The sequence below is a fragment of the Misgurnus anguillicaudatus genome, chromosome 12 (genome assembly GCF_027580225.2).
Source record: "Misgurnus anguillicaudatus chromosome 12, ASM2758022v2, whole genome shotgun sequence".
NCBI lineage: Eukaryota > Metazoa > Chordata > Actinopteri > Cypriniformes > Cobitidae > Misgurnus > Misgurnus anguillicaudatus.
In genome coordinates this window covers 13,575,937-13,603,867 of record NC_073348.2, presented here as the reverse complement: position 1 = coordinate 13,603,867, position 27,931 = coordinate 13,575,937, and the positions used below count along the sequence as shown (strand labels likewise).

Genomic DNA, 27,931 nt, shown 5'->3' with positions numbered 1-27,931 from the left:
TTCTTAAACTGTCTGTATTTGGTGCTGTGAAGCAGAATGCTGTGGTCATACATACTCATACTCATCATTGGGACCTGGGTTCAGATCCTTCCAGAGTCATGTCCTGATCACATTTTCCCTTACTCGCCCTGTGTTTTTACTGTGAAACATTCAAGGTTTTAAAAAAAATTATTATAAACAAAATCAAAATACAGTTAATTTAGAGATGTGAAAAACAAACTCATCTTACAGAAATCTCAAAGATTTTTATTTGATAAAAACAACACCATTCAAGGTTAACAGTGTGTGTTCAAGGTTAAGACTTTCTCGTTACAGCCGCAGAGATGGCAGTCTATCTTTCTTCTTAAATGTGATGTCACCTCTCTGTATCGTTATGCAGAAGATGCTATCATACATCACTGTTTGACACCTTAAATAAATGTCACTTTGACACATAAAATGTCTTTCCTTTAGGCAGATACAAACCATCTTTCACGCTGTATCACAAAAACAGGGTATCCTTAGAATAACACATCTTAGAACATGAAAATACACACTGCTTATATCCAATTTTGAGTTTCTTTTAATTCTCTGTCCTTTTAAGTAGTTCAGTTCAATAAGGAATCAAATAAATAAATAAATAAATAAAGCACGACGTCAGGACTTTTCTCCCTTTTGAAACACAATTGAAATAATCAATCAGGTCCAACCCTTTGAACACTGCAACCCATAAAACTCCAGCCATATAAAGATTTCTCAAAACTTTAGGCCTCAGTTGAAGTCTTGTTTTTTTGATACTGCTCCAGCTCTTTTTTCTTCTTTATGGCAAGCTGCAGTTGTTTTTTAATGACCTCGATTTGTGTTTCCAGGTCTGTCAGTTCCTGTACTATTGGGTTTTGGGAGAGGCTGTGCTGGTCTGTTCTTCCATTAGAGGTGGTCTGTATGGGAAGGGGTCTCTTTTCGTGATGGAGCAAGAGCTCTTTGCACTGTGAACATTCCAGGTCATTTTGTTGCCCTTCTTGATTGGAGAGTTTCCTCTGACAGCAGTTGGATGTTTCCAAAGAGTTCCATGGCATTTGCTGGTTGTTTCCAACATTATAGCTTGATTAGGACAGAAGACAGCATGTAAAGTATGTAAATATTTGTGCAAATTTGATGATAGAAAATCTTAGCAAATCGCATGTCTCTATCCATACATTTGAAAGGGAAATTCCTACAAAAAAGGTCAGCAAGGTTCGTCATAAAAATAACTGTCTACGCCTTCTCAGCGTTAATTTTCATTATGTCTTTAGTAAATCCTGATTGTAGTATATAATGTCAAAAGATAGTTTGCGCTGGCGCAAGCTATTAATAAATCTGGCCAATAGTATATATAATAGAATATATTTTTATTTATTGTGCTTATTTTTATTGTCCTCATAAATAGATTATAATCTCATAAAGCGGTATATACTTTCTTTTCGACTATTGAACATTAATATGATAAATTAATATAAATAACAGTTTTCTTATTAAACTAGACATGGCTTTCCACATTATTCGTCAATGGCCCTTAAAAGAAGAAATTATGTAAGAGCAGGAGCAACAGCTTCAAAGCATAGAGAGATAGTATAAACATCATTTAGTGCACCCCACCACCACAAATCTACAAAACTGAAAAAAATGAAACTGAAGTCTTTAAGATAAGCAAAGATAACAAAAAAGATTCACAAAACCCTACGCTAAGTTTAGTAGGGTGAGAAGTATGAAACTCAAAGATAATTTTTTTTTATAGAATCTTTCGTACAATAATAATCTTTTTGTTAACCATGCATGTCATGCTTCAAAATAGAAAAGCGGAACATGCTCAGATAGTATTCTCATTTTGTAAACAATTCCCAGTTCAACTCAGAATTTGCAGATCGCTTAAAGGAACACGCCCAGATTTTGGGAATTTAGCTTATTCACCGTATTCCCCAGAGTTAGATAAGTCCATACATACCTTTCTCATCTCCGTGCGTGCTGTGGCTCTGTCTGGCGCGGCCCCCGCTAGCTTAGCTTAGCACAAAGTCTGGAAGTGAATGGCTCCAGCTAACAAACTGCTCCCAATAAGTGACAAAATAACGCTAACATTTTCCTGTTTATGTGTTGTGATTTGTGTGGTCGCGCCGTGTACAAATAACAAGGTGGTATGAGAGACAGCGGTCTTTTAGCAGTGTACATACTGGGAACTATATTCTCTGAGGACGAAGCACTGCTACTAGGGTGGAGTGATTTTCTCGCAGCACCCGAGAAGCCCCTGGTGAGGAGCAGAGAGTTCGGTCAGAGTTGTGCAAATCACTCCGCCCAAGTAGCAGTGCTTCGTCTTCTGAGGATATAGTTCCCAGTATGTATACTGTTAGAAGATCGCTGTATGTATGGACTAATCTAACTCTGGGGGATACGCTGAATAAGCTAAATTCCCAAAATCTGGGCGTGTTCCTTTAAAACTGAAAGATAAAGACTTCAAAGATATGAAGGATGCCATACTACTCTATAAGTACCCAAGATTAACATGAGATTAGCAGAAACTGTGTATAAACAATTATTTTGCTAATTATGCAAATGTTAAACAAATACTGCTTATTTGTTTATTAATTGCTAATTTAGTCTTTTGCTAGTTTGATTCCAGCACAATTATAATTGTAAGTTTAGCGCCACATTGTTTAAATAGCAATTTGTGCCCAATTATGCGCCCATGTGCGTTCAGGTCTGAAAACAATGTGTGTTCAGGCGCATTGTTGGCATGTTGCTATTTTGAGGCAACTAAAATAGACTACGCCATTGACCAACTAAAACCTGATCTAATTGTGTTTTTGTTATTTAAGGAGTGTGTTATGCGGCTATAAACGGGACAACAACATAGTTTGCTTCTCACACACATGAATGCGCAGCAGTAGGCTACACAAATGTAAATATGAAAAATGAAAGGATTAAAAAGATTATTATTGAGTCTCTTGGACATAAATGACAACCGATTATGAGACTTTAGAAGGTGTAGAGTACTGCTTTACCTGTAGCCTGGTAAGTAATTGAATGTTTTGCTTTTAATAAATGCAAATATTGCATCTATTTTTAAATGTTTTTTTAAATGCTACCCCATGGATTTATTGTATGTGATGACTTTGTACCTTTAGATATTGTGAGATGAGAACCTTTTTTATGTAATGCTTTTCAAAACACTCACGGAGCTTTCCGAGTGCAAAAACGTTTCGGCTCTCCACACGTTTGTAAATTCTTAATCTACTGTTTGTTACAAATACAGAACTTACAAACCTTTTCTTGCTTATTTGTAAATTATTATTTGAGATTACACTGATCATGTAGGCTATCCATACATTTACAGCAATTAAAAGCCTGCTAATTTTACTTCCATGACTGAAAAAAATTACTTTAAAAAGTTTTAATACAAAAAATAACAATTTCAAAACAAATGAAAACAACACAATTTCTTAACATTAATCTTAAACTGTTTTTCTAGTTCTTTAAAATAAAGAGAGTAGTTTACCTTTTCTCTTGTTCTGCAACTGTCTGTAGTTTGTCCTCTTTGAAAGTCGGATTAAGTGCTCGATGTAATCTCTGACAGAACAAATGAAATAAAGTGTTATTAGATAATGGGAAGCGTAGAAAGAATTACAAAGCAAATAATTACCACAACATTTCCTTAATGCTCATGTCACCAACATTAAATCTTATTATGGCTTTTAAAACCCTACACATTGACTCACCTGACTAGTGTGAAGCCAGTATGTATGCTGGGATGAGTTCTGCAACCTGGGTATCACCCAACGGTGGACAATGTGTTCACCCAATGTGGTGAGGAGAGAAAGGGCGACTCCAATGCATAGCATGACAAATAATCCTGAGAAGTGCTTTATCCCCATCTGTAAAGTCTATGTACAACACAGATAGCAACACAAAGACTGTATAACAAATATTCTGTTACTGTATTACAGTAAATACAAATTATTGACTTTGGTTTATTTAACAACTTTAGGAGATAAACAGATCATCAAAATTTCTGGTGATTTTCATTTTGTATTACGGCCTACCTTTGTCACAGCAAAGCTTCTTTTACCACATGGGACCACCTTGTACCACTTATCATGCAACATATCCATAAATCCATCTGATTTATATTGACTGACCAACTCAGAGATGTTTGAAGTCAAAGGTGAATTCTGTTTCAATCCGATACCATAGCCTGTCGAAAGAAACAAATACAATTATTTTAGAAACAATAGAATATGTGTATAAGTTCTTTAACTCTGTAACATGAGTTTTACTTGCCTTCAATTGCAAAAGGCTTTCCTACAGTCAGCATCTTGCAGTCTGCATCAATAGACACTTCATAGTCCAAGAGAGCTTTGTCCATTATAAAAGCATCTAGTTTTTGAGGATCGTCCCTGAAAGAGTATGAAAACACTTAACTATTATACTCATGAAACGCATGTTTGCTGCTTTCAGAAGACTTTTTTCTCTGCATTCTCTGCAATGCATCATCGTGTATTCACATCATGATCTTTTGAAATCAATGTTTCACTCAGATGTCTCTAAGTCACAATACACTCTTTACATCAAATACATACTGTACATTCCTGAAAGAGAAAAAATCCAAATACTAACTGCACTACTTGAATTTGCATCCTTGTTCATCCTGTGGAATTGAAAAAGTGTGTTATCATGCATAAACACATGCCTGTTTTATTCAAGAGGGGAGACCTAGCTGATCTTTATATATCAGCTTCATTCTGGCCTGCTTGGAGGAATTATGCATGCTTGTAATATTTTTGGAGTTTGTGGTCAGATTTTCGACTACATCAAATCATGTTGGAGAGGTAGTGAAGATTTAAAAGGGAAATTCAAAGCTTGCCGTGACAGATATGGATGGAAAACCTATTGGAAATGATATGTGGCCCGCCACATGCTCAAGTGATATTGTGTAAAACTCTTGCTGTTCAGTTAAAGTTGTTTGGGGAATTTCTGCTATTTTTGATTCATTTTAAATAGTATGTTCATATTCAGTATTATATTATCATAAATTATATTATCATATATTATCAAGACTGTCCTTCAAAAAAGGTTGTTTGTGCAAGCAGCTCATTTTGATGTACAGTTATGTTTTAAGGATAAGCGCCCTCTAGTAGCCAGCATTTAAGAAAAAGTTACTTCTGTATGTATATATATATATATATATATGGGAAACCAGACAAGTCTGAGTATTATTTCTCTACGAGCTCCCCCTAGTGTCTGGAAGTAAATGCTTTCAAACACATTGTCGTAAAAACAAACTGTTGTCCCTCCCCCCTCGTAACCAGTAACAGTTTATTAGCTTATTTCCAATCCAGTTATGTAAGTTGTGTAAGTTAAGTTAAAGTGATACCATGTAATTTTTCAACCTTCATAATACATTTTCAAGACCCTTGTGATAGTACATCGACTTTAAATAGGTTGAATGACATGTCTACCATAGCCTGACGGGGTCTGTATCACTTTTACTCGTATTTTAAAACTTAGGGTTTGTGGTAGTAACCAGAGCACAAAAAAAACTACAAAATTCGACTGCTTTACGGCATACGTCACTTCCTCCACACAATTTGTTTTTAACGTGAATTTTGCTGGAGGCTAAGTTTCTCTTATGTGACTCTGTGGCACAGTCTTTAGTGTAACGGACCTATGACACGGGCGACCCGGGTTCGATTCCCCTTTAAGGCAATTTTTTATATAAACTGTTGATTCATACATAAATGCGATGTTCTTTATAAATTACGGCGATTATATTGCATATAGTTCCCTGTATTCAGATGCTGTGTTCACGTATTTACCTTTCTTTTTACTGTGTCTATGATATTTACATTACAATCCAGGATGCTATAGCACTCAAACTTGCTCACAGTGTAAAACCAAACCCTATTCATTCACCAATCAGATCCGAGCGTTTCTCTCTTCTCTCTTCCTCATTTGCTGCGTTCCGCTGTCACTCGCGTGACGTATTACAAAGCGGCAGACCTAAACGCATCGGTTTACTTGGATTTGGAGCGATTTTCACACAAAAAAGAGGAATAACGAGCGCCATTGCGGAAAATCCTGGTGGCGAGGGAGAGAGAGAGGATGCAACAATATTTGTTTGGAAAAAGGCAAGGAAATACGTCTGGTCGTTTCTGAATTGGAAGGCTGCAGCCTCCGGAGGTCAAATATGCAGGCTGCACACGTCATCAAGCCTGGGTTATTAAGGTAAACTGAGCATTACATTCGCAAGTCATAAGCATACTGCAACAATTTACGATTAACTAAGTATAATAGTCAACTTTGTAATTGTTAATATTGTGAAATAAGACAGTCTTGATGACGTATTAGAAATACGACATCCGGAGGCTGCAACCTTCAGATTGAGAAATGGCTTCTGCCACGACGAGTTCCTCATCAGAAAGTTGTAACATGACTGCGTTTCTCCCTGTTGTCTCAAAATGTTGATCGTTTAGCATTTTAAATGTTTAGTTTTTAGTTTAGTTTTAAGGTTGGCCAGTTCCTTTCCTTTGCGACAGTGCTGCGGCGCTTGTGGGCTCTAGGGGCGCTAGAAGTGAAAAATACGTGTCTAGCACCCCCTAGTGGCCAAAAGTTTCATGGTGTCCCTTTAAGTAAGTAATATTTCCTTCCAACTGATTTTTTATTTTTATTGTGTTGTCATGCATAATAGTTTTTTAACCGATATGAACGAGGCAAACTACTGCTTTCATGTTTTGTTTTTTATTGGGAGAGTGGGCATGAGAATAATATAATTATAAATAAAAAAAAAATGTATAAAAACAAGCAAAGGGAAAACATAATTCGTCCAGATGAACTTATAGACCTTACTAGTATAACTTTAGACAAATATTATCCATCTACATCTATCCATCCATCCATCCATCTATCTATCTATATATATTTATATTAGAGATGTAACGATTCAACCATGTGTCTGAAATCGATTCTGAATAACAAGGCTGCGATTCTTTGTTTCATGCACAGCTTGTGCGTGTACTACAGCATTTGGTCAGTAGGAAGTCCTTATCAATCTAAAAACATAACGAGTCATTTATAACGTGCATTTAAAAAGCAACACTCGTCAAACAAAATCATTTAAAATATTCTTTATTATCATGAAAATACCTGAAACAATTTGAAGAACAGTGATATAAATATTCGTAATGCTTCTACTTCTGTGGCACAAAGGGGGTTTCTGCACGGGAGCGCCCCCTGGCATTCGGATGTGCCTGGATTTCACCGTAATTCATTCAAATTCATTCATTGAGAAAATGCGCATTTGCACAGTTAATCGTTACAATAATATATATATATATATATATATATATATATATATATATATATATATATATATATATATATATATATATATATATATATATATTATAGTTTCTAGGGCTGAAACGATTCATCGAGTTACTCGATTCAAAAAAATTCCTCAAGGCAAAAATTCTGCCTTGAAGCCTCGTTAAATTCATATGACGCGCACTACACGTGCCGAGATATGATTCACACGGACCATTGTTCAATGTTCAGGAAGCACATCATAGCGCGTGGTACATTTTGAATTTAGTTGGCGCGATGGCGGAGAGCAAATATGTCCATAAACGGCAGCGAGAGAATGTCTAAAGTTTGGGATCATTACATTCAGCATCTGAAAAGACAACATCCACTGCTGTTTCACCAAGCGTCAATGAAACAAGGTAACGTAGCTTCTGCTGATTTTAATCCCATACTGTATTTGTAGCGATGTCGTTATGCGGTTTGACTAAGTGGTAAACGTATTCACGTTCAATTGCAAGAGAGTATAGCTTAAAAAAGAACCCTTCACACACACACATGCACTTTACAGGTGTGTGTACCAAAAAACGGCACCACAGTGCAATCATACATGGGCAACTTGTAATCTGACATATTTTGTTCAATAATAATAATCTCTGTGTTATTGGAGTTTAGCATAAGGAAGTTATTCTCTCTCACGCTCGCAATGCATCACATATGCTTAAACTTTTATGTAGCCACACAACAATAATTTCAGCTGCATGCATTTACTGTATACAGTGGGAAGTGATGTTCTGATTTTTCGAACGGATTCTTAACCTAAAATGTACTGCAATGCAAGTGATGCAAACCAAATGCAGCGTTCTATTGAAAATGAATGTATGTATTTCTGCCGTACCAAAATGCAATGAAGCAACTGAACGTCTGACTGGGGTGTCACTCTTCCTCAAGCACAGCACGCGTGCACACACCAACACAGGTGCACGTGCGCGCACACACACAGGTTGTTACCATAGCAAATAGGCTCACCCCAGAAATTATATATTATTTGTTAGTAGCCTAATGGTAAATGCTGCAGGTGTAAAAATGTACATAAACCAGATATTTACTTTGATGTCAGGGCTAGATTACAGCATGAAACCTGTTGTGCATATTAATAAATTAAAGTGCTTAATTGTTGGCACTGGCACCAATAAACACCAAATTGGTAAAAATCGAAATAAATAGGCTTCTTTTTTGGAGCCAAATACCTCTGTTTTTTTTAGAAATAAAAGCCAAATGCTTGAACATTTTACAGCCACGTCATTTTCGTTGTGCATTATTTGTTTTGGTTGTTTAAAAACACACACAAAATTTGTATCCGATTACTCGATTAATTGATCGATTCAGTGCTAGATTAATCGATTACAAAAAGAATCGATAGCTGCAGCCCTAGTAGTTTCATTCTTACCTTAAAATGTAACTGTTGCTTTTCTGTAATAATAATAATAATCCTCTATGACGTATGTGTTCGACAAATATGACTTCCGGAAGACGCACCCGAAATCCGCGTCCGGGAAGAATGGCACGTATGGTCACCCTAATATATTAGGTCTGAAGCTCTTTTTCTTTTCCTGGTTTTCGTTGCTTCTTCCCCGGCTCTGCCATTTGCAACAATCGCTAGCCGTGTTTCCCTCGCCTGCCTCTGTGTTGTTTGCCGTGAAGTGATCCTGCTTCTCGCGATATCTGACACTTTGCAAGACTGAAGGACACCGGGTCGGATACAGCGAACTTGCAAGTGGGGTATTCTTTCTACAGACGGTAGGGGCAGGCGAGAGAGTCTTCATTCGTCCAGTAATGAGTCATTTAACCATATACCGACTTACGAAGATGATTAACATAAAAATGCTGCCTTGTGTCCCTTTAACAAATAAATGAGTAAATGATTTGTTCAAATCCCTTAAGACTGTAGTCCCTAAAAACCCTTAAAATGTGTAATATAAACACAATTATAAAACGGGCAGTTCTGGTTCTTCATTCTGATTGGTTGAAACACGTTCTAAGCCTTGATAAAATACACCGGTAACCTCACGGTTCAGACCACATTACATAAGTATCACTGTGCCACTGTTGCTGCGTACTGATTTATGAAATAAACACCACAGTCTTTGATCATATTTTTAATTTGTCTACAATTGCACAATTAATGGCGATATCCAGATAAATGTCAATAAATATTGTTGAGTCATTTTGTCGATAAAGAGAAAACGTTGTCTGAGGAGTTTATAACTCAAGTTCATACGTCCAATATTATTCACTGGGTGGCGATCTTACTCAACTTAAACACTGACGCATTTACTCAACAACACTGAAAACAGCGTGTTTTCATCAGGCTCTGAATCTGATCTCTTACATAAGTTCTTCACAAAAATGGAATTATCTCTGCTTTTAGCTAAAAATTTTGAGAGGTGATAAGAGAACAGATGAAGGTAGGATGAAACTTTTTTTGGTTTTTGTTTGAAAGCGGATGGTCTGTTCTTTCATTTGATATTTTATGTTTATTTAGAGAAGAACATTTTTCTGTAAGGCATTAAACTAAAACTGGGTGGCAACTTAAAAAAAAAAACGCTGACGGGGAAAGAGTTAAGCATGCTTCCAAGCATATTTGATCATCACTTCAACAGTTATTATAAATGTTAATGTATAAATTAGATGAATGGTGATTTATAAAATAAACACCACAGTCTTAAATAATATTTTCATTGTTTCTTTGCTGCGTCTGTGTTGGTTGGGAACTGCACTCTGTTTCAGTCACACTTGATTCTGAGGAACTACTTTGTTTGGCGGAAGAGTAATATTTGTACTAATATAATTACAACTTATTTGTGTTTTATTTTAATAAAATCCAGCTAATGTTATGCATATAAAGTAACCGTTTTATAAACGCAATAAACCCCTCGAAGTGTTGGGTTACCAGTGCATTTTATAACAGCTAAGGGGGTTTTCGCGTAGTGCCTAACAACGCCCTTAGCTGTTATAAAATGCACTGGTAACCCACTGCTTCTTGGGGTTTATTGCTTTATTAATATTGGCAATTTAAATGAAAATCAAAATGTCAAAATTATTATTCTAATTGTAATCATTTGTCACTTTTCAACACAAACATTAGCAATGGATTTGATGAATTAGGTGATGTTGAAAAACATCAAAACTATCTTCCAGCTAAACCTTAAATATATCACTGAACAATCTCTGGCTCTTTATTTTCACACAACATGAATGATGAACACCTGCTATTAACAAACATAGGGGCGGTTTCCCGGACAGGGATTAGACTAGTCCTAGACTAAAATAAATGTAAGAGCTGTCCAAACTCAAAACAATTTGCACTGACATATCTTAAAATACATCAGTGGCCTTTGTTTTGCCTCAAAATGCACATAACTAATGTTTTTAGTAAGGTATGTTTGTTAAAACTAGTTATATTTCCCAATTAAACTCAGGTCTAGTCCTGGCTTAAGCTAATCCCTGTATGGGAAACCGCCCCATAATCACTTAAGAAAAGATTAAAAAGATTAAAATTAGTTTTACCTTTAGATGGGCACTTGACCCTTCATTTCTTGTTTTATAACAGCCTAAGGGGCCAAAATTATATTGTTTGATTGTTAATGTTGATATTAGTACCATAATGTAATAATTTCCTTAATTTTGAACACTTAACCCCATAACAGCAGTGTTCTGTGAAGAATACAAAAAATCAATGATTCAGTGTTAATTTTTAACACTCTGGGTGTGCATTAAGCTAAGTAGTTTTAATTTAAAGCTGAAGGTTTTGCTGTGCATATACTGCAAGGTTTCATGCGGTTAAGTTTAAATAAACATTAAGTTATAAACAGCCAAAAATTATCTGTCTGAGCTTCATGAGAGCATTTTTTCTAAAAGTCTGGTAAACTGTTATAGAGAAATACTTGTTTAATATTCAACACAACCTACTACTTAACAGGAATGATTCAATTGGTCTGCCATAATAAACTGTAAACACAACTGTGGACGTGAATTTTGATTGCCTGTCAAGTATACCAGGCAAATCATTTTATACATATAATCCTCTCCTTGTAGAGCGAGATAACATAAGTTTCTATCATTTGAAGGACATGGTAGAGGATATCTAGTAATTTTGTGCTGCTTCTGTGATTAATGCAACTTTTAAGATTATGACTTACTTAAGGTGATCTATCCCATCAGGGGTTGTAGGGACATTATATCGCCTCATGTACTCATGCATCTCCGGAAAGCTTTTCTTCACATAATCCTCAGCGCTGCTTTCCCGAACTGTCCCAAAGCGGAACCCTTGTGATGGATGATGGAGCTTGAAGTGCAAGAGGACCAATCTCATCAAGCACAAAGTACATTTTCCTCCTCTAACCATTCAGAAATGACAAGCTTGCATAATCCTTTAGAAATAATTTGAAAATGATAAATGAGCGTTACTCTTACCTTGGGATCATGAATACCTGAGAGCTGCTCGTAAGTTTTCTCGCCAACCATTACAGCAGCAAGATTAGCTGTGTAGGTCGACAAGCAGAACAAACAGAATATGGCCCAGAGGTTCATGAGGAACCTGCCAGTCCAACACTTTGGCGGCTTAATAGAGGCAGTCCTGCCAAATAAGATTGCGTAGCAAACGTTTAGCGCTGAGGAAAAAGAGAAGACTCTGTCTCTGTTCCTTCCCCTCGGGGTCATTCCGAAAGGGCTTTTCCACTCATACAATGTCAGAAACACAGCGGTCACGTGTAAAGACACAAATATTCCTAGCCACATACTCCAATGCAGAGGCCACATGAAGGCACCAATTGGTGCGGCTGTATCTCTAGTCCTGACTAGGATTCCCAGACTGGTAGAGAAGAAGGGGCTGGTAAAGTCAATGACCTGACTGCGTGCTGAGTTGATACTGAAGGAAGTGACAGCCAGGTGTGCCGCCCCACTCATGAGGTCCCCAACCAGACCTGTCCAGCGACCGCCCTTGTAAGCACCATATTTTCCATCTCCCACAATGTAGAGGTCGAAATCAAACTCCATGTCCTCCGCCAACTTTTCTAGAAGATCAATGCAATAACCGTAGCAACATTTTTTTAACTCCGTGGGCACTGTGTCGTTGGCACCCTGCAAACCCTGAAAAAGATTTTCTAACAATGCTGTATCATTTGTAAGGGGGTCAAGGCACAACTGGCCAGCCGGGCACAAACCATCTTCATCGACATCACGGGTGAAGACAAACGGGTGCTCGACCAAGGTGACCACACGTAAGTGTAGACGAGAGGAATGCCGCCAGTCTGCCCCTGGCTGGGATCGTCTTTTATTTGGCCAAACTCCGTAATCCATGACCACTTTATTTTCCTTCCAGCTGCCAAGACGTGTCCACATGGGTTTGCCTATTGGATCGTGTTGTAGATTCCATATGAAGTGATGGCTGTCAGAGATAATAGAAGAATCCTCTTGAACACTGATGTAGCCACTCAAGCCATCAAATGCCATATCAGCCATGAACCTAAAAATAAGCAAAAATGAATAAACAGTTCTTTCATCAGAATGTACACAAAATTTGTACACATTTAATTTTTATATTTTGTGTGTTGCAGAATGACAAAACAGAACCAATCCATTCCAGACATACGAATACAAACATCAACATAGACCATCGCTCAAGGTCAACTGCATTGCTTTGACTTGAGAAGTGTAATCAGCCTGTACAACTCCAATAAAATATTAAAAAAGTTAAAATATAAGTAGCAATGTGGGACATATAAATACTGTAAAGTTATATAGTTTAATCTTATTACTTTTTTATTGTTTACTTATTAGTAGTGTACAACTTGGGAAGCCTCGATGCTAAATTAGATTTTCCGACACTAATTGTTTTTACTTGGAAATGTGCCACGTTAAAGAAGGCAGACAGAAGCATTGCGACTACTGTCTGGTATTTTCATTAAAAAACCATGACCTGATGGGTAAGCTGCACTTTTTTCCAGTGGAAAGCTACACTGACTTTACAGTCCAGAGAAGATAACAATTTAGCCTTGAAATTTTCTTTCTCTGATTCAGAGTTTTCTTCACTTTTTTCTCTGTTAAAGTGCAGGGTTGGAGGTGATGGTAACCCTGTTAAATCAATGATGACGGATGAGCTGAGCATGTGAAATTGAAGCCCCGTAGCAGTGTGATTGGACCTTGTATAGTTACCTGACAGTACAGAGGTAAGGAAAGCACTTCTGATATGCTGTCTCTGAGCGTGCAGGTCATGTCATGTCTTTCATCGCAGATCTCTCTCTTTCTCTATCTTCCTCTCTGCTTGCTATAATCTTTTCAAACGTTTTTATAATTCTGTTGACACATTCAGAATAAGGTTCTGCTGGCAATACATGTACGGGACTGCACTTATGAAATATGCAGACAGCAGTATACATTAAAGCATTCCTGTGGCTCAACTGGTAGAGCTCTGCACCAATGCTACTTCTGTTCCAAACCCTTTTTGAGCTGTCTTGCTGTCTACTGCCTACATCTAATCAAAGTCTCACCTCATAAGTGATTGATTTGGAACACTTTAAACACCAAAAAAACGATTTAACATTGTCAGATCTTTCAATGTGCTTCACATAAAGAGCAATGTATTTTAAGATAGTTTTGCTGAAAGGAAACAGTTTGAACATTTTGGTTAAAACGATTTATAAAGATTTTGTGTATAAGCAGGTATTAGCCAATTACATTATCTTCTGGTTGGTCTTTTAAACATCAGTGCACCCGTGTGATGATTATCGTAATATTATTCATGTCCAACTGACCTGACACTGTTCTGCCAAACCTTTTTAGATACAACTTATTAAGTGTTGCTTTAAAAAAAACTCAATTTAGCATATCATTTGCATGTACTCACTAATTCAACAAGGCACAAAATTATTTTGACCTCCGTTCTCTGGATGCAGTGCTAGTCAAAACCTAGAATACTAATTAGTGGTGGCCGTTGAGGCAAACAGCAGTGTTATTCTTTCGATACAGTACTAAAGCTCTTTATTTTACAGCACTGTTGGGTATTTACAGTAACTGTGTAAAAAGTAGGTACCAGCCCTGAACCTAACATTAACACATTTTTAGTCCATGTAGCTACCTTAAATTACTCAATATTTATTTGGGTAAATCCTTTGTAAGCGCATATTCTGTAAAATAAACTGCAACCATAATAGCTCATACTGTAAGTTCGTAAGCGATCTGAATAAATTGTACCCACATAATGCACATTAGGTTTTAGATTTTGTTTAATGCTGCTGGTTTTCTGTATGTCTCTTCTTAAATCTAAATATGAGAATTTAATAAACTCTGAAAAGTCCTTTATTCTGTAAAAATATACAATTTCCTCAGTAAAATAAAACAGAAAAAAATAGAATTAAAAACAAAATTCATCAGTAAAATAAAACAGCTTTTGTGAGGAATCATCTTTAAGGAATACCTGGCCAGAAATGTTCCTGATGTGAGATTTTTAGTCTCTGTCGCCAGACAGTTTGTGATGCCAGGTATCAATGCCAGCTCTGGAGACACAGTAGCGGCAGACCCCACCGCTCTGGCCACAAACTCCAAAGCATCCTGGACGTAATAATCCAGCGAGGGTTCACTCATACGACCATGCGCCAGAAGACCCATTGGCAGTCCCTCTGTCTGTAACTCCTCCACATTCTGAGAGTCACCTAAAACCCAGTGGTAATCAGGAATTATCTGACCAAACTTTGCAACGGTAGCAAAAAGTCTCCGTATATCCCGTATGTCACATCCAAAGGTCACTACTGTAGAAGTTGAGTCCTTGATGGACTCCAGTTGACCTTGCAGGTAAGTCTGAAAGTCAGTTTTGGAGCTGCTATTGTAAATGCTGGTGGAAATCTTGATAACAGTCCCCAGATTAAATTTCGAGTTGTTGCGGAGCAAGAAGACAAAGTCGGATATGTTCATCTCTTGACACATTACTAAACTGACGTCATACCAGTTGTTCATGGACAGCAGGGAGAAGATGAGGTCAGCTTCAGGAGTTTGAGGATTTTGCATGGCCATCTGGAAATGGAGCGAGTTCTGTAGATAATAAAATAAAGAAATCGTTATAGAATTACGGACACTCCATTCTGTCTGCCAAACGGAGGCAAGGAAGGAGTTTTAGGTCCAACAGCTATTTTTCAGAAAGCATGATTTGGCAAGCTATCTCCTTCTGTCTACTTGCATTTACAGATTTAGTTGCCTCTATTTAGGGAAAACATTTACAGAAATTTTCCAACTTAAATGTGCAATTATTTGCTCCAGAAAAGTAACCATATATAAATCACATATTTGTATATAAATCATGATAATTGTTAATTAAATAATTAATTAACCCTACAACATTTAAAAGAGGAACTATATTTTATGGCGTAATAGCACATTTGGGAGTACTTCGACTCGCCTGAAAAGTCGGCTCCCCTTCTTCCTCTCATAATGGGAGAGGGAGGGTGTTACTGCGCCGAGTCGAAGTACTCCCAAAAGTGCTATTACGCCATAAAATGTAGCTCCTCTTTTAAATCCGCTTAGAAAAGCGCTACGTTTTATTTTGTACCACCAAACTTGCTCGTATAACTACTCGTCTTAAATAGGAAAAACGTTGATGTGTTTGGTCACTTCTAACTTTATCTCTAAATGGTACCATTGAATGAATTGGGCTAAGCTAAATGCTACCGAAGCGTCGCAGTGCGCTCCAGTGCTTACGTGCACGCACACAGATGATAGAGGGATGTATCAACAATTCTTAGTTAAGGTAATAACATATTTTAATATTGAAAATGAGTAGACTATTCCTTTAAGTGAGAGTCTTGCGAGTTTTTTGTGAGCATCTCTTTTATCATAAACCCTTTAGACCAGGAATGTCAAACTCAATTCCTTGAGGGCTGGTGTCCCTGCAGAGTTTAGATCCAGCCCTAATCAAAAACACCTGATGCATTTAATCAAGGTCTTCAGCATTACTAGAAACTTCCAAACAGGTGTGAAGGATACCGGCCCTCCAAGGAACTGAGTTTGACACCCCTGCATTAGACTGTGTGCAGCAGGCATGTAGGTATTTTGACAAGGCGCAGCAAACACATATTTTCACATGACGAGCAACATATGACACTCTGGACACATACTTTGAATTCGCACCCCTCAGAACAGAATATATATATATTTAAGCAATATCGCTCGAGTAGGAGTGTGATATAGCTCTATATCATCACGGCTGTGATTAGGCCAGAGGCACGAGGCCGTAGGCTAGATATGGAGCTATATCACACGACTCCGAGAGCGATATTGCTTTTATACAACTTGTTTTGTACTTGTTTTCTTATTCATATTTAGTGTCTTTTTTTGTTGTTATTGTTTTGGCGCGAGGTAAAAGTTAATAAAACTATACTTATATAATGTTACTATTGCTTTGCCATTTATTCTTAACGCGATACGAGCACTCGATTATTATTAGACTTTGTTCTGGTCAGTACTATATAAAACTGTTTTTTATAAGTGTCAGAGAGATGTTTTTGCATGCTGCTTATAAATATATCAGTGGCGATATCTCATATCGTGTTTTAATAGTCACGATAAAATAAATGATCAATGTCCACATTTAAAAGCTGCGGTGCTTACCTGCAGTTCCACTGTGTTTTCGCGTTCTGAGAAGAGATATCGCTCCAGAAAAAATATTGTTTACATTCCTCTTTCCAAGTGTTAATCGTCCACACGATGTGACAAGACATTACTCCCATTAAGTTTAACGTAACATCCAAGAGCGCTGATCTTGGACAGAATAGTCACTTCCGATTGGGATTCACAGACTGATATACGAGCTAGTGAAATGAGACACACGGAGAGTGTTTAAAAACAGCGCGTCTGTGTTTGTCTGTGTGTGCATGCAGTTTTTTCATTCAGAGATGAGCCTGTTTAAAGGACCTCCATTCACTAGATGGCGGAATGATACGAAAGGTGAAGAGGTTACTGTGCCGTTATCAGTAGAATATCGCATAGCTCTTAGCCAATCAGATTCGAGAACCAGAAAGAACTGTTGTGTATATATATATATATATATATATATATATATATATATATATATATATATATATATATATATATATATATATATATATATATATTAGGGGTGGAACGGTACACATAAGTCCCGGTTCGGTTCGTACCTCGGTTCAGGCGCCACGGTTCGATTCACTTTCAGTACAATGGAGGGAAAAGCAAAACAAAAATGAAGGCGGCATTTTTTTTAGTACTTAAGCTAATCTTAAAAACATAGGTGTCCTTATCAGTGTTATTTTAAAATGTCATGAATATGAACTAAATGGATTTAACATACTATCTCGTATTTCAAAAATGTATACCACTTTAAGTAATCTTGTACTCATCTTTCATACAAATATGGGTTCAAATGTATTACGAGTGTTACCTAAATACATTTTAAAATTACATTTTGGCCTTATTTCATATTAATGTATTACAGAACAAAAAATAGGCTTGTAGGATGAATTAATAGGTGTGTATGACTTCACGAGGCGCTGCAAGAAACGACAAGTGGATGACGTCAGAGTAACGCGAGAGCGATTTGAAATCAGCCTCCTCCGCAAGATTTCTCGCGGTACTCTGACGCTGATGGCGCTGGGTAAAGTTGAGCACACTTTAAAAAAAGCAGCTGAACTCGACAGAACTGCGCCTCGTCCATTAATTATATATTAGCAGGACAATTTATCTCCTACTTCTCAGCGTGAGAAATACAAAGTGTGGCGTGTGAGCCTGTGAACTGACTGAAATGCGTGTGTGTCAAGGTGAATGCGTGAGACTTGAGAGCCCTGATTAGATGTATTTCCACTCACATACCCAACAACTGCTGAACAACGCCGACGCACAGTCCTCGTCTTATCCACCACCCTCTCGCCTGTACTATTGTAACTGACTGGAAAACTGAAGTTTTGCCAAACTTGCGATCTTAAAGAGGCTGGTGGAGCGTCTAACTCTTGTGGAACACCACTTGCCATCCTCGCAGATACTCGCACAATCTCATGCGTAATCAGAGTTTACTGTTAAGGCAGTGTCTTGCGTGTATTTAGGGAACGTGAGCATCTCTTTTATCATAAACGGTTTTGACGAGTCTCCAGCAGCCACTAATTTTGACAAAACACGTGATGCACACAGGATCTCTCCACACGCATGACACACATTTTGGAAAAGGGAACCACACACGTGACAATCCTAACACTTATTTTGAATTAGCACATCCTCACGAGCCGCCACTGATATATATATATATATATGGCCCTGAGCTTTCTTCTGACAGTGTAGGCCTGTTTAAAAGCTGTTTATAGTGTTCCAGCTCGTTGTAACAATGGTACATGTCTTTACTTCATGATCTTTCAAGAACGTAAGGCTATGTTTTCAGAGACTAGTGAATGGCTGTACAAGAAAAGCTTTGTTGAAACCCCTTATGAGAATTGTCTGAGCATGTATTATGCCAATTACTAGCTTATTTTTCGAAGGCGCACAATGAAAAGTTACACAACATGCATATGTAGTCAGTCATGTGGTAGCCCGCCATCAGCCCTTATAATGATTGTCTAAGTGAAATTATGCCAATTACTAGCTTCTTTTTTGAGGGCACATGATGTGAAGTTCATCACAATGTATGTAGCTCGTCATATGCGTCATGTAAGCTTATGTGCATAACGCGTGAGTCAAAATACGAGCATGCCACAGATGCTTCGAAGGGGTTTATGATAAAAGAGAGGCTCATGTTTGCCAGATACTCGCTTAATCTCATGTGTAATCAGAGTTTAGTGTTAAGTTAGTGTCTTGTGAGTATCTTATGAGCATCTCTTTTATCATAAACCCTTTCGACGCGTGTGCAACAGGCACATATTTTGACTAGACAGATGAGGTACATGGTTCACATGACGCAACAAACATATATTTTGACATAGAGACCAATACACGACACTCCAAACACATATTTTGAAATCGCGGCCCTCATAAGATAAGTCACCGGCTGCCACTGTATACATACATAAATATGAAGAGTTGGGTTCCAAAACACGATAAACTCGCTTTTAAAAAAAATAGTTACTGCCAAAATCAGTATTGTATCAGGTCAGTACTCAAAAGTAAATTCTTATTTTTACGCAACATTCAATATGCGTCATGTTATTATGTCATCTTTTCTCCCTTTTTTTCCCAAAAAGCCACTCTTCCTTTTCTACAGAATGCAATAAATCCGATCAATAAATCACAGTGCTCTACGCATTGTAAACAATGATGGCGGCACGTTGAATACACGGAATCCTAGTTTTCCTCATCTTGTACTTCGTGATCAACAAACAAACAAAAACAAAATAATACTTTGATGCCATTGCTAAACCTGTGGTGTTTTTTGTGACGGGGAAGAAACGTCAGCCATCAACATCTAATAATTTACGCAAAAAGAACTCGGGTGACGGAAAATGCCGGTTGCAACATCAAACTTTTCTCATGCTAACACATTGACTCCAGGGGATCTTAGGAAAAACTTTCCATTATTTTACGCGAAGCCAACAAAATTCGAACAGGACCAAAACATTTTACAGCTGATCACTGTGAAAAATGTTAAGCGACGACGTCCTGAGTATAACCGCAGCAATGTGTTATTAATATGACAAAGTAAGTGATTTGATTAATGTTTAATCAGTGTATACCACTAGTCGACTAAATGAATATAACATGGTAAAGATGAATGCTCATTTATATATTGATTTTAATAGATTTATAGCATTTTGGCAAAAAAACTTGAATTTATTGCATTTTGTGGAAAAAAGAATTTGTTTTTATAATAAATCTTTGAAAATCAAATTATGGATTTTAATTTTTAATGTTATTATTACCTAAAGATGCTATGTGAAAGTTTGTAACAGAAAATAGTGGTTTCAATCTTTCTTGGTATAGAAAACATGCTTTTACCGAAATTAGTCAAAACGGATTTATTGCGTTTTGGAACCAAACTCTTTATATATAAAATGGTCCCTAGCTGTCACTGGGGCAGTACCCTTTTGAAAAGTACAGCTTTGTACCTTAGAGGTATACATATCTATGAATGTATACACATATCTGTGCCGTATTAGAATCTTTTTAAAGGGTACTGCCCCAGTGACAGCTTGACCATTTCTTCTGACAGTGTAGGCCTGTTTTAAAGATGTTTATAGTGTTCCAGCTGGTTGTAACAATGGCACACGTCTTTACTTCAGGATTTTTAGAGAACATAAGGCTATGTTTTCAGAGACTAATGAATGGCTGTACAAGAAAAGCTCTGTTGAAAGCCCTTATGAGGATTGTCTGAGCGTGTATTATGGCAATTACTAGCTGCCGGTAAGGGCCCTCTCATTAAGAATAATCGAAATTCATCAAGAGCAGAACAAGGATGAAAGCATATTTAACAAATTTAAGACCATGGTGGGACTGAGGTTTTGGTGGTGAGTGTAACAGAGGCTGGTGTGTAAGAGCTATAGAGTGTGTAAAATCTTCTTGTTTGAGCAACTAATCCTGGAATTCAGGTTTAAGTAGAAACAGCTACACTTTTACACTACTAATACTGAGTGACCCAGTGACTTTTCTTTCTTGTTTGTCAGGCATGTAAATAGAAATGCATCTAGAATTTAAAAAGTAAAAACGTTTTTTCTAAAGGTTTTAATGTTGTTTAGTCCTTCATAAAAAAGTCAAATCAGGACACAGGTTTGTGATTTCCATTTAATTAGCTTCTTCATTAGCTTGAAACTAGAATAATTATATTTCAGGGCATGAAGTTACTCACTCTGTATAAAAAATAAAAATGCACACAATTATCCATAATGATTTGGCCTGTCTGGAAATGCTATTAATACAGTTCAATGGACAAAACAACTGCTTTATTTGTTTGTGTTTCTTGAGCTTCATGTGTTGGGATGACAAATAGCGTGACAAAAGTTCAAGCCGGAAAAACAGGACGCTTTGCTTGTAAGTCCATGTAACTTAAATAAATAGCAAAGGATATGTCTTCATTTCCATGTTTTGAAAATATTGTTAAATAACCTTCATTAATGTTTGCGACAGGTTTTGTGGGAATAATCCTTATCATATTTTAGTTTTTCCCTGGGATAAAAATGACATCCCAAAAATAAATAGCTAAACTGTGAGTATTCATCATATAACACTGTGACTAAATGCACAGAAATTCACCAGTACAGATATACCTGATAGTTCAGTCGCCCATTTGACATTCATTAACATTTATTACATGGAGTCTGACAATGTGATTGTTTAATTATATAATATCTATAATTAACCTCACATTGTCCTGCTAAGGAAAACAAGCGGTAACAGAGTCTGCAGGATGAAATGTTGATAGGTTTAGCCGTTTAATTTCCCCCGAGGGGTTCTTTTAAGTGACAGCATACAGCAGGCTAATCCTAATTGTTTAAAGAAGCTTTCCTGGATTTATTTCAAGATGTCCAAAGAAACGCTTATTTCCTCAAAGAGTTGTCTTAAAATGTAATTGTTCTAAACAGCAGGAAATAAAGAACACTAATGAGTTAAGAGACACTTCTAGTTGTTAATTGGCTACTGTCTTTCAGAATGCTTTGTTTCCTGAGGGGGTTCCTTGTGATTGAATGATATGCAGCCAGAGATTACTGCTGTGTCATATAAAAGCACTGGAGGGAGATTCAATTATTGTTCATTTCCAGCAGCTTTGAAGATGAATATGTAAAGATAGATGATGTCATATGCCTCAGTTCTTATGCCCCCCATGCAAAGTAGCTCGATGTACTTCTCATTAGTCTTGCCTACATCTCAGCCTTCAAAATATCAACTGATTTAAACAAATTTGTTGTCTCGTCATATTACGACTAATAAAGAAATCAGGTTAAAATATAATACTGTTAGATGTAATTTTACATGAAGGTCTTTAAGTAATATAAACATCTTATTTATTATATAAATAACTGTTTTTTAGCGATTCTAATAATAACATGTTTATAAATAAATTATGATTTTTATTAGGATTTCACTGTGATTCTCATCAGATTGTCACTGCTGTAAAACTGTGATAAAAACTATGTCATAATCAGCCTGAACTCAACATAGCTGGCTAATTTGTATGAATTCATACAAAGTCATACAATTATACAATAATAAAATCCCCGCAAACATTCCCAACGTCACATGGGCGAAAGCAAATTGTACAAAAACGTACAAATGTGGTTATACAATTTATACGAATAAGCCTCCTTGTAACATGCATACAAACTATTAGACATAATATTGTGTTGACATAATATACACTGTCAGTAAAAATGGTCAAAAAATTTCCCCAAGCTGTCACTGGGGCAGTATCCAGTATACAATATGCATGTTTGCAGCACTAATATGTACCTTTGTACTACTATTATGATCTCTTTAGGGGCAAATGAGAACTTTTTAAATGGGTACTGCCCCAGTGACAGCTAGGGACCATTTTTTCCTGACAACATACAAATTCTTATTTAACATGGTGCAAAATTCCTATTGGTCCTTCAAATAAGCTTTACTGTCTTATTCTTTGTTTCTTTTGATTTTGAAAAAAAATTACCTAATTGTGTTATTTTATGACCGTTTTATGACCGTTTAAGAGAAATATAGTTATAAATATACACATGAACAAATCTCTGAAGCTCGTGCTTTTTTAAAAAACCTTGGAAATCACTTTCCTTTTGGGCACTTTAGCTGCTTATGTCTTTGTAAATGGCTAATTACTTAATTGTGTATGCAAACTCTTACCGTCATATTCATTTTATCATCTTTGAAATTCTTGATTTATATTCAGATATTCATACTGTTCTCAGTCTGCACATTTTGACCTGCTGATTGGGTTTGCAGATCGTAAAATTGGTTTGTTAAAATTCTTCTACCCAGTACTATCCTGTTATATGCAATAAATAACTTTTGTGTATTTTGCTTTCTAATACTGGGCTGTAAATCCCTGTTTATGATATGTTTATTTGAGTTTATAAGACAAAACAATATAGTCAAGGATATTCACTATGGTACAGGATTGTGATAGCAGCAGCGCAAAAGGTCATGGATCTGATCCCAGCAGAAAACACAGTACTGATAAAATGTATGCACTTTAAGAAAATCTTTAAGAAAATTTTGATAAAGGTTTATGCCAAAAGCATAAGTGTAAATGTTTCTTAGAAATAATGGCCAATTTTAGATCCATGAAAGAGTTTTAGATAACACTTTCCCAGGTCCAGTACACTAGCCTAACAAGTGATATGAATTGCTATTTGGACAAAAAACAGACACTGACTCTGAGTTCAAAAGTACTCTGGTTAACATTGCCATGTGAACAAAGACCTGACCAGAAGATGGTGCTAACTTCTAAAGATCAAAAAAGATACAATGTTGCCCTTAGGGCAGGGGGGGGGCATTCCTGGTCCTGGAGGTCCACTGTCCCGCAAAGTGTAGCTCCAACCCGAATCAAACACACCTGAAAGTCATTTCCAAGTAATCCTGCAGCCTTTGATTAGGATTTTCAGGCGTGTTTGATAAGGGTTGGAGCTAAACTTTGCAGAACAGTGGCCCTCCAGGACCAAGAATGCCCACCCCTGCCTTAGGAGGTTTACAAAAATGTTGTTAAACAAGTATTATATTCCACAGATCACAATAGCTGTTAAGACAGACTTGGAAATTCAGCAGGTCACATTGCTACATGACAGCAGTCCAACCTGACATCCAAATCATTGTGTGTTATTTAGGCACCCCAGTCACACGAAATTACGTACCTATAGTCACATAATTTTTTGATTTTTTTTCGTGGTCATATCATGGGAAAAAAAACGTGGAAATTCGTGACAGTATCACGAAAAAGAATCAAAAAATTATGTGACTATATGTACGTAATTTCGTGAGACTGGGTAGCAGCTAGGTTCATATAATAATATAAATAATATGGCAATTTTAAAACAGCAGGCTGTAAAGCTTTTAAACTGATTTGTTCTAGTAAATGGCCCTGTATGTGATATATTACTGTACTGTATGTCCCACCATTTTACCTGTCAGGGATTCAAATAAATAGATATACAAATCTCACTATGCCAAGTTTTTTTCATGAATCATTACATTACATAATGACATTGTTAAACTTAACTGTTTCGGACCTGATATTGACTTATTGTCATCCGAGTAGATTTTCTCTTTGATAGTGGTGGCAATTCATTATATAAAGCTGACATTCAATTCAATCCACTCCACATTGTTTTCTCAGTACATTTACATTTAAGCTGATTTGTCCATATTTGTAATTAATGTTTGAGATGTTTGCTTTCAGCCTTGATAAATTAATTTGAAAGGCAAACGAAAATTTATGTGTACACTTCTGACTCCAAAATTGATGGCAGTATACATTTCCATAGCGTTTACCAAAAACCAACTAGCTGATAAATCATTCTTGTTTCTAAAGCATACATGCAATTAATTCTGAATCATTCCAAACATATCAACATGTGTCCACAGTGCTTTAGCGCAGTACATCTGCATTTATTTGCATTTCTGTGAAAATGTACATTTTCAGTATCATACTGCAGTTAACTAACTCTTATAAATGAACCATTATATTAAAGAAAAATGCACACCTGACTGTGGCGTTTGAACTCATTCTGCACGACACTGACGACTGGAATGTGTAACGTTGACGAAATAAACTCCATCTTCAGCAATTCGTCCCTGTTTTGCGGGAACGCGATGATGGCAGAAACTCCTTGTACGATAACAGTGTTGCAAACGCTTTGTAGGAACGACGCGGGATCTGCACAGGCTGGTGTAGATGAGGAGGAAAACGAGAAAGCAGGTAATTCTCCAAGTCCTGCTTCAACAGCCATGACTATATCCAAGCTCAGATTGTAGGGTAAAAGCCCCGCCATCCGATTCAGGGTCTCCATAGCGAATATAACAGCGTCTCTTGGTAGAAACGCGACCTCCGCGTCCACTTGTTTGAGTGTTGTTTTACTTTTTGAAGCCCTGTTGGGGTTATGCGCTGAGCTTTTAGTCCTAATGCCCCTCCAGTCATGGTCAAGTCCACTTTGAATAACGATGTCCCACTCGTCTCCAGTTTCTCTGCCTATGTCCCTGTCCAGATCTCTATCCCTATGGGGATTCTGCTTGAAAACTCGAGGTTGAAGTTGCAGGGCTCCGACTCTCACCGTATGTCCGATTCTCTTCAAAATCTGACATGGTTGGGGATGCGCGAGTGATGCTCGAGCCAGAAGAATCATCATTAACGCGTTCGGCGCAAATAAGGAGAGCCACACCAACCTGCCCAGCGCACCCCGCATCAAAGAGCCCGTCATTACTCCAGACAAGCCTCGGGTGAGCTCTGGAAACGTCGGGAACGGCGTCCACCTGTTCGCCCGGAGGTTCCTGCACAGCGCTGGATAGATGATGGATGACCGGGAAATGCCCTAGACGCAGCAAAGTTGCGCTCCTCTCCAACAGGCTTCCGAGTGATCGCCGCCAGTTCACATGTCCAACGCGCCTCCAAACACTTGTTTTTCATCTCAAATGCTTTTACAGACAAAATATTATCAGTGTGAAATAATTAAGATTTAAATCAAGTTTTAAGCGCTCTCCATAAAGTCCGCGGCCACCCATACGCGAAGTTACTGTAAAGCACAAAATGTCTACTGTCTTGAGATCAATTTAACGGAGGTCCGATCATTTGAACTCATTATAATTTTGTATCTACATTTGTGTTCCTTTCTGTGTTTGATCACAGGATCGCGATGGAGACCGTCACGCGCAAACTGAATTAAAAAAGGAATAAGCGATTAAACGGTTGCCAGATATTCCAGTTTAAAAACGTCACGTAGTGAAATTGTTGCGGTAAACTGTTCGACTGGCGCCAGAATAGTGCAGATTATTGCACAGGCTGTGCTTCATGCGTTTAACCCTTTCAATGCCAGAATGAGACCTCAGACCACAACAAGCCCTGGCATTTAATGCATGAAGATGTGCTTTGGCTATGTTTAAATTGTGTTAAGTTTCTTAACTTTATTCTTTTTATTAATAATCTAATCTAAAAGTACTTCTGTAAAACAACATCCTTATAGACTGCTATTATGCATGCCAGACCTTTTTATCCAAAGTGTTTTACATTGCGTTCAAGCTGTGCATTTTTTCAACAGTATGTGGGATTCAAACTTTTGACCTCTAATGCAATGCCTTTATGCAGCTACAGAAAAAGTCTGAAGGCCAATAGATGGTCTTGAAGGGCAAAAACATATCTACCCTTTTGCTAATAAAAGCTATTCTATTTCTTCCGTTTCAGGAAGATGAGGTTGTGTAGGTTTCATTCAACAAATTGGTTCAGAAAGTGTACTGGCAAGGAGGTGTAACAATCACATTTCTCACCACCCAGTCCTGATTTATAACAGTCAGATGAACAAGAGAAGATCTCTTGCCTGTCGAAGCTCGAAGCTGACCGTATATCTATTGGATCTCTTCTTGAGACTGGTTTGCATGTGCACTAGTTGTCCCCTGAGATTCCTATACCCAGTCTCACAAAATTATGTATGTCACAGTTTAGACAGGCAAGAATAAATTACCTGACAGCCTTGCCCCAACATGAATACAGTGGAAAAACAGAAAAAGTGGTAAAAACAAAAATACATGTGGAAGCAAGCAATAAGATATCTGGTGCAAAAAATATATATATCATAGGGTTATAAGAATTATGGTTTAAGTCAGGCTCAGTTTTTCAGGCCAGTCTTCTTTTGTGGAAACATTGTGAAGATAGTGTGAGTGCTGTACAAGTCTAAAAAATAATTGCACAAAATAATAACATATAACACTAGGATATTGATTTTACATTAAAACTGTAAAGACAATTAAGCATAAAAACTTTGGGTGGAGAAACCAGGGTAAATCATAAGGCACATTTCTCTTCTGGCACATTAATTTAACATTGGTGCTAAATACTGTGTAAATGATATGAACAATATCACCATATTGGCAGCTTTGTAAAATCCTTTTCTTAACCCTGAAGTCCCACCTGGTTTTTAATAATAAATTTGACATTGAAAATATCTTTCCTTGACAAAATTACTCTGGCTGTGTAATTCTCTCATGTGGATCACCTGGGGCGGCAGACTTGCAAAGGTTCCAGCAATTCCTATTTTGACTATTCTTCAGAGGGTTTATTAAGATTTGAATTTTTCCTAAGTACATTCTTGAAAAGTGTCAATTTTAGATTTTATTTCTATAGCTCTTTTCACTATTTTGCATTGTGGCAAAGCAGGTATTTTTTCAGAAAACACACTGTAGAACAAACAGTAGCGGCATAAGAACAATAAATAGGAATGAAAAAAGGAAAATTGGGGAATACACTGTATTATAGTATGCAAATCTTCCATAAGATATCTCTGAGATTGTAACTAGACCGGTATAATCTTAGCGCTATTTATAAGTCATATATGGTATAACCTTGAGAAAATTATAAGACAGACAGACTAATAAACACCATTCCAACACTATTCAATTTAACAAGTACAGTGAGTCTTGTGGAAGCAAGGATGCTGGC

The 27,931-nt window shown here is 37.1% G+C and overlaps 1 protein-coding gene across 1 annotated transcript; it reads right to left on the bottom strand.

Moving 5' to 3' along the window:
- Nucleotides 1-225: 225 nt before the first annotated feature.
- grin3a (glutamate receptor, ionotropic, N-methyl-D-aspartate 3A) lies at nucleotides 226-27,620 on the bottom strand. The gene is made up of 9 exons (XM_055209221.2): nucleotides 24,990-27,620; nucleotides 14,783-15,393; nucleotides 11,782-12,832; nucleotides 11,508-11,653; nucleotides 4,288-4,403; nucleotides 4,050-4,201; nucleotides 3,726-3,890; nucleotides 3,506-3,576; nucleotides 226-1,080 (listed from the first exon to the last, which is right to left on the bottom strand). Exons 1-9 carry the CDS (start codon nucleotides 25,701-25,703, stop codon nucleotides 744-746), a joined length of 3,363 nt encoding a protein of 1,120 aa, XP_055065196.2. The 5' UTR covers nucleotides 25,704-27,620; the 3' UTR covers nucleotides 226-743.
- Nucleotides 27,621-27,931: the final 311 nt, after the last annotated feature.

What these genes read in the sequence shown, in the direction of transcription:
- grin3a (XM_055209221.2), bottom strand. Translation starts at nt 25,703, where the DNA reads ATGACGGGCTCTTTGATGCGGGGTGCGCTGGGCAGGTTGGTGTGGCTC. An exon ending in TCAGGAACATTTCTGGCCAG is followed by an intron (nt 12,833 to 14,782) that starts GTATTCCTTAAA and finishes GCTTATTTTTAG; the next exon opens with GTTCATGGCTGATATGGCAT. An exon ending in CAGGTATTCATGATCCCAAG is followed by an intron (nt 11,654 to 11,781) that starts GTAAGAGTAACG and finishes TTGCACTTCAAG; the next exon opens with CTCCATCATCCATCACAAGG.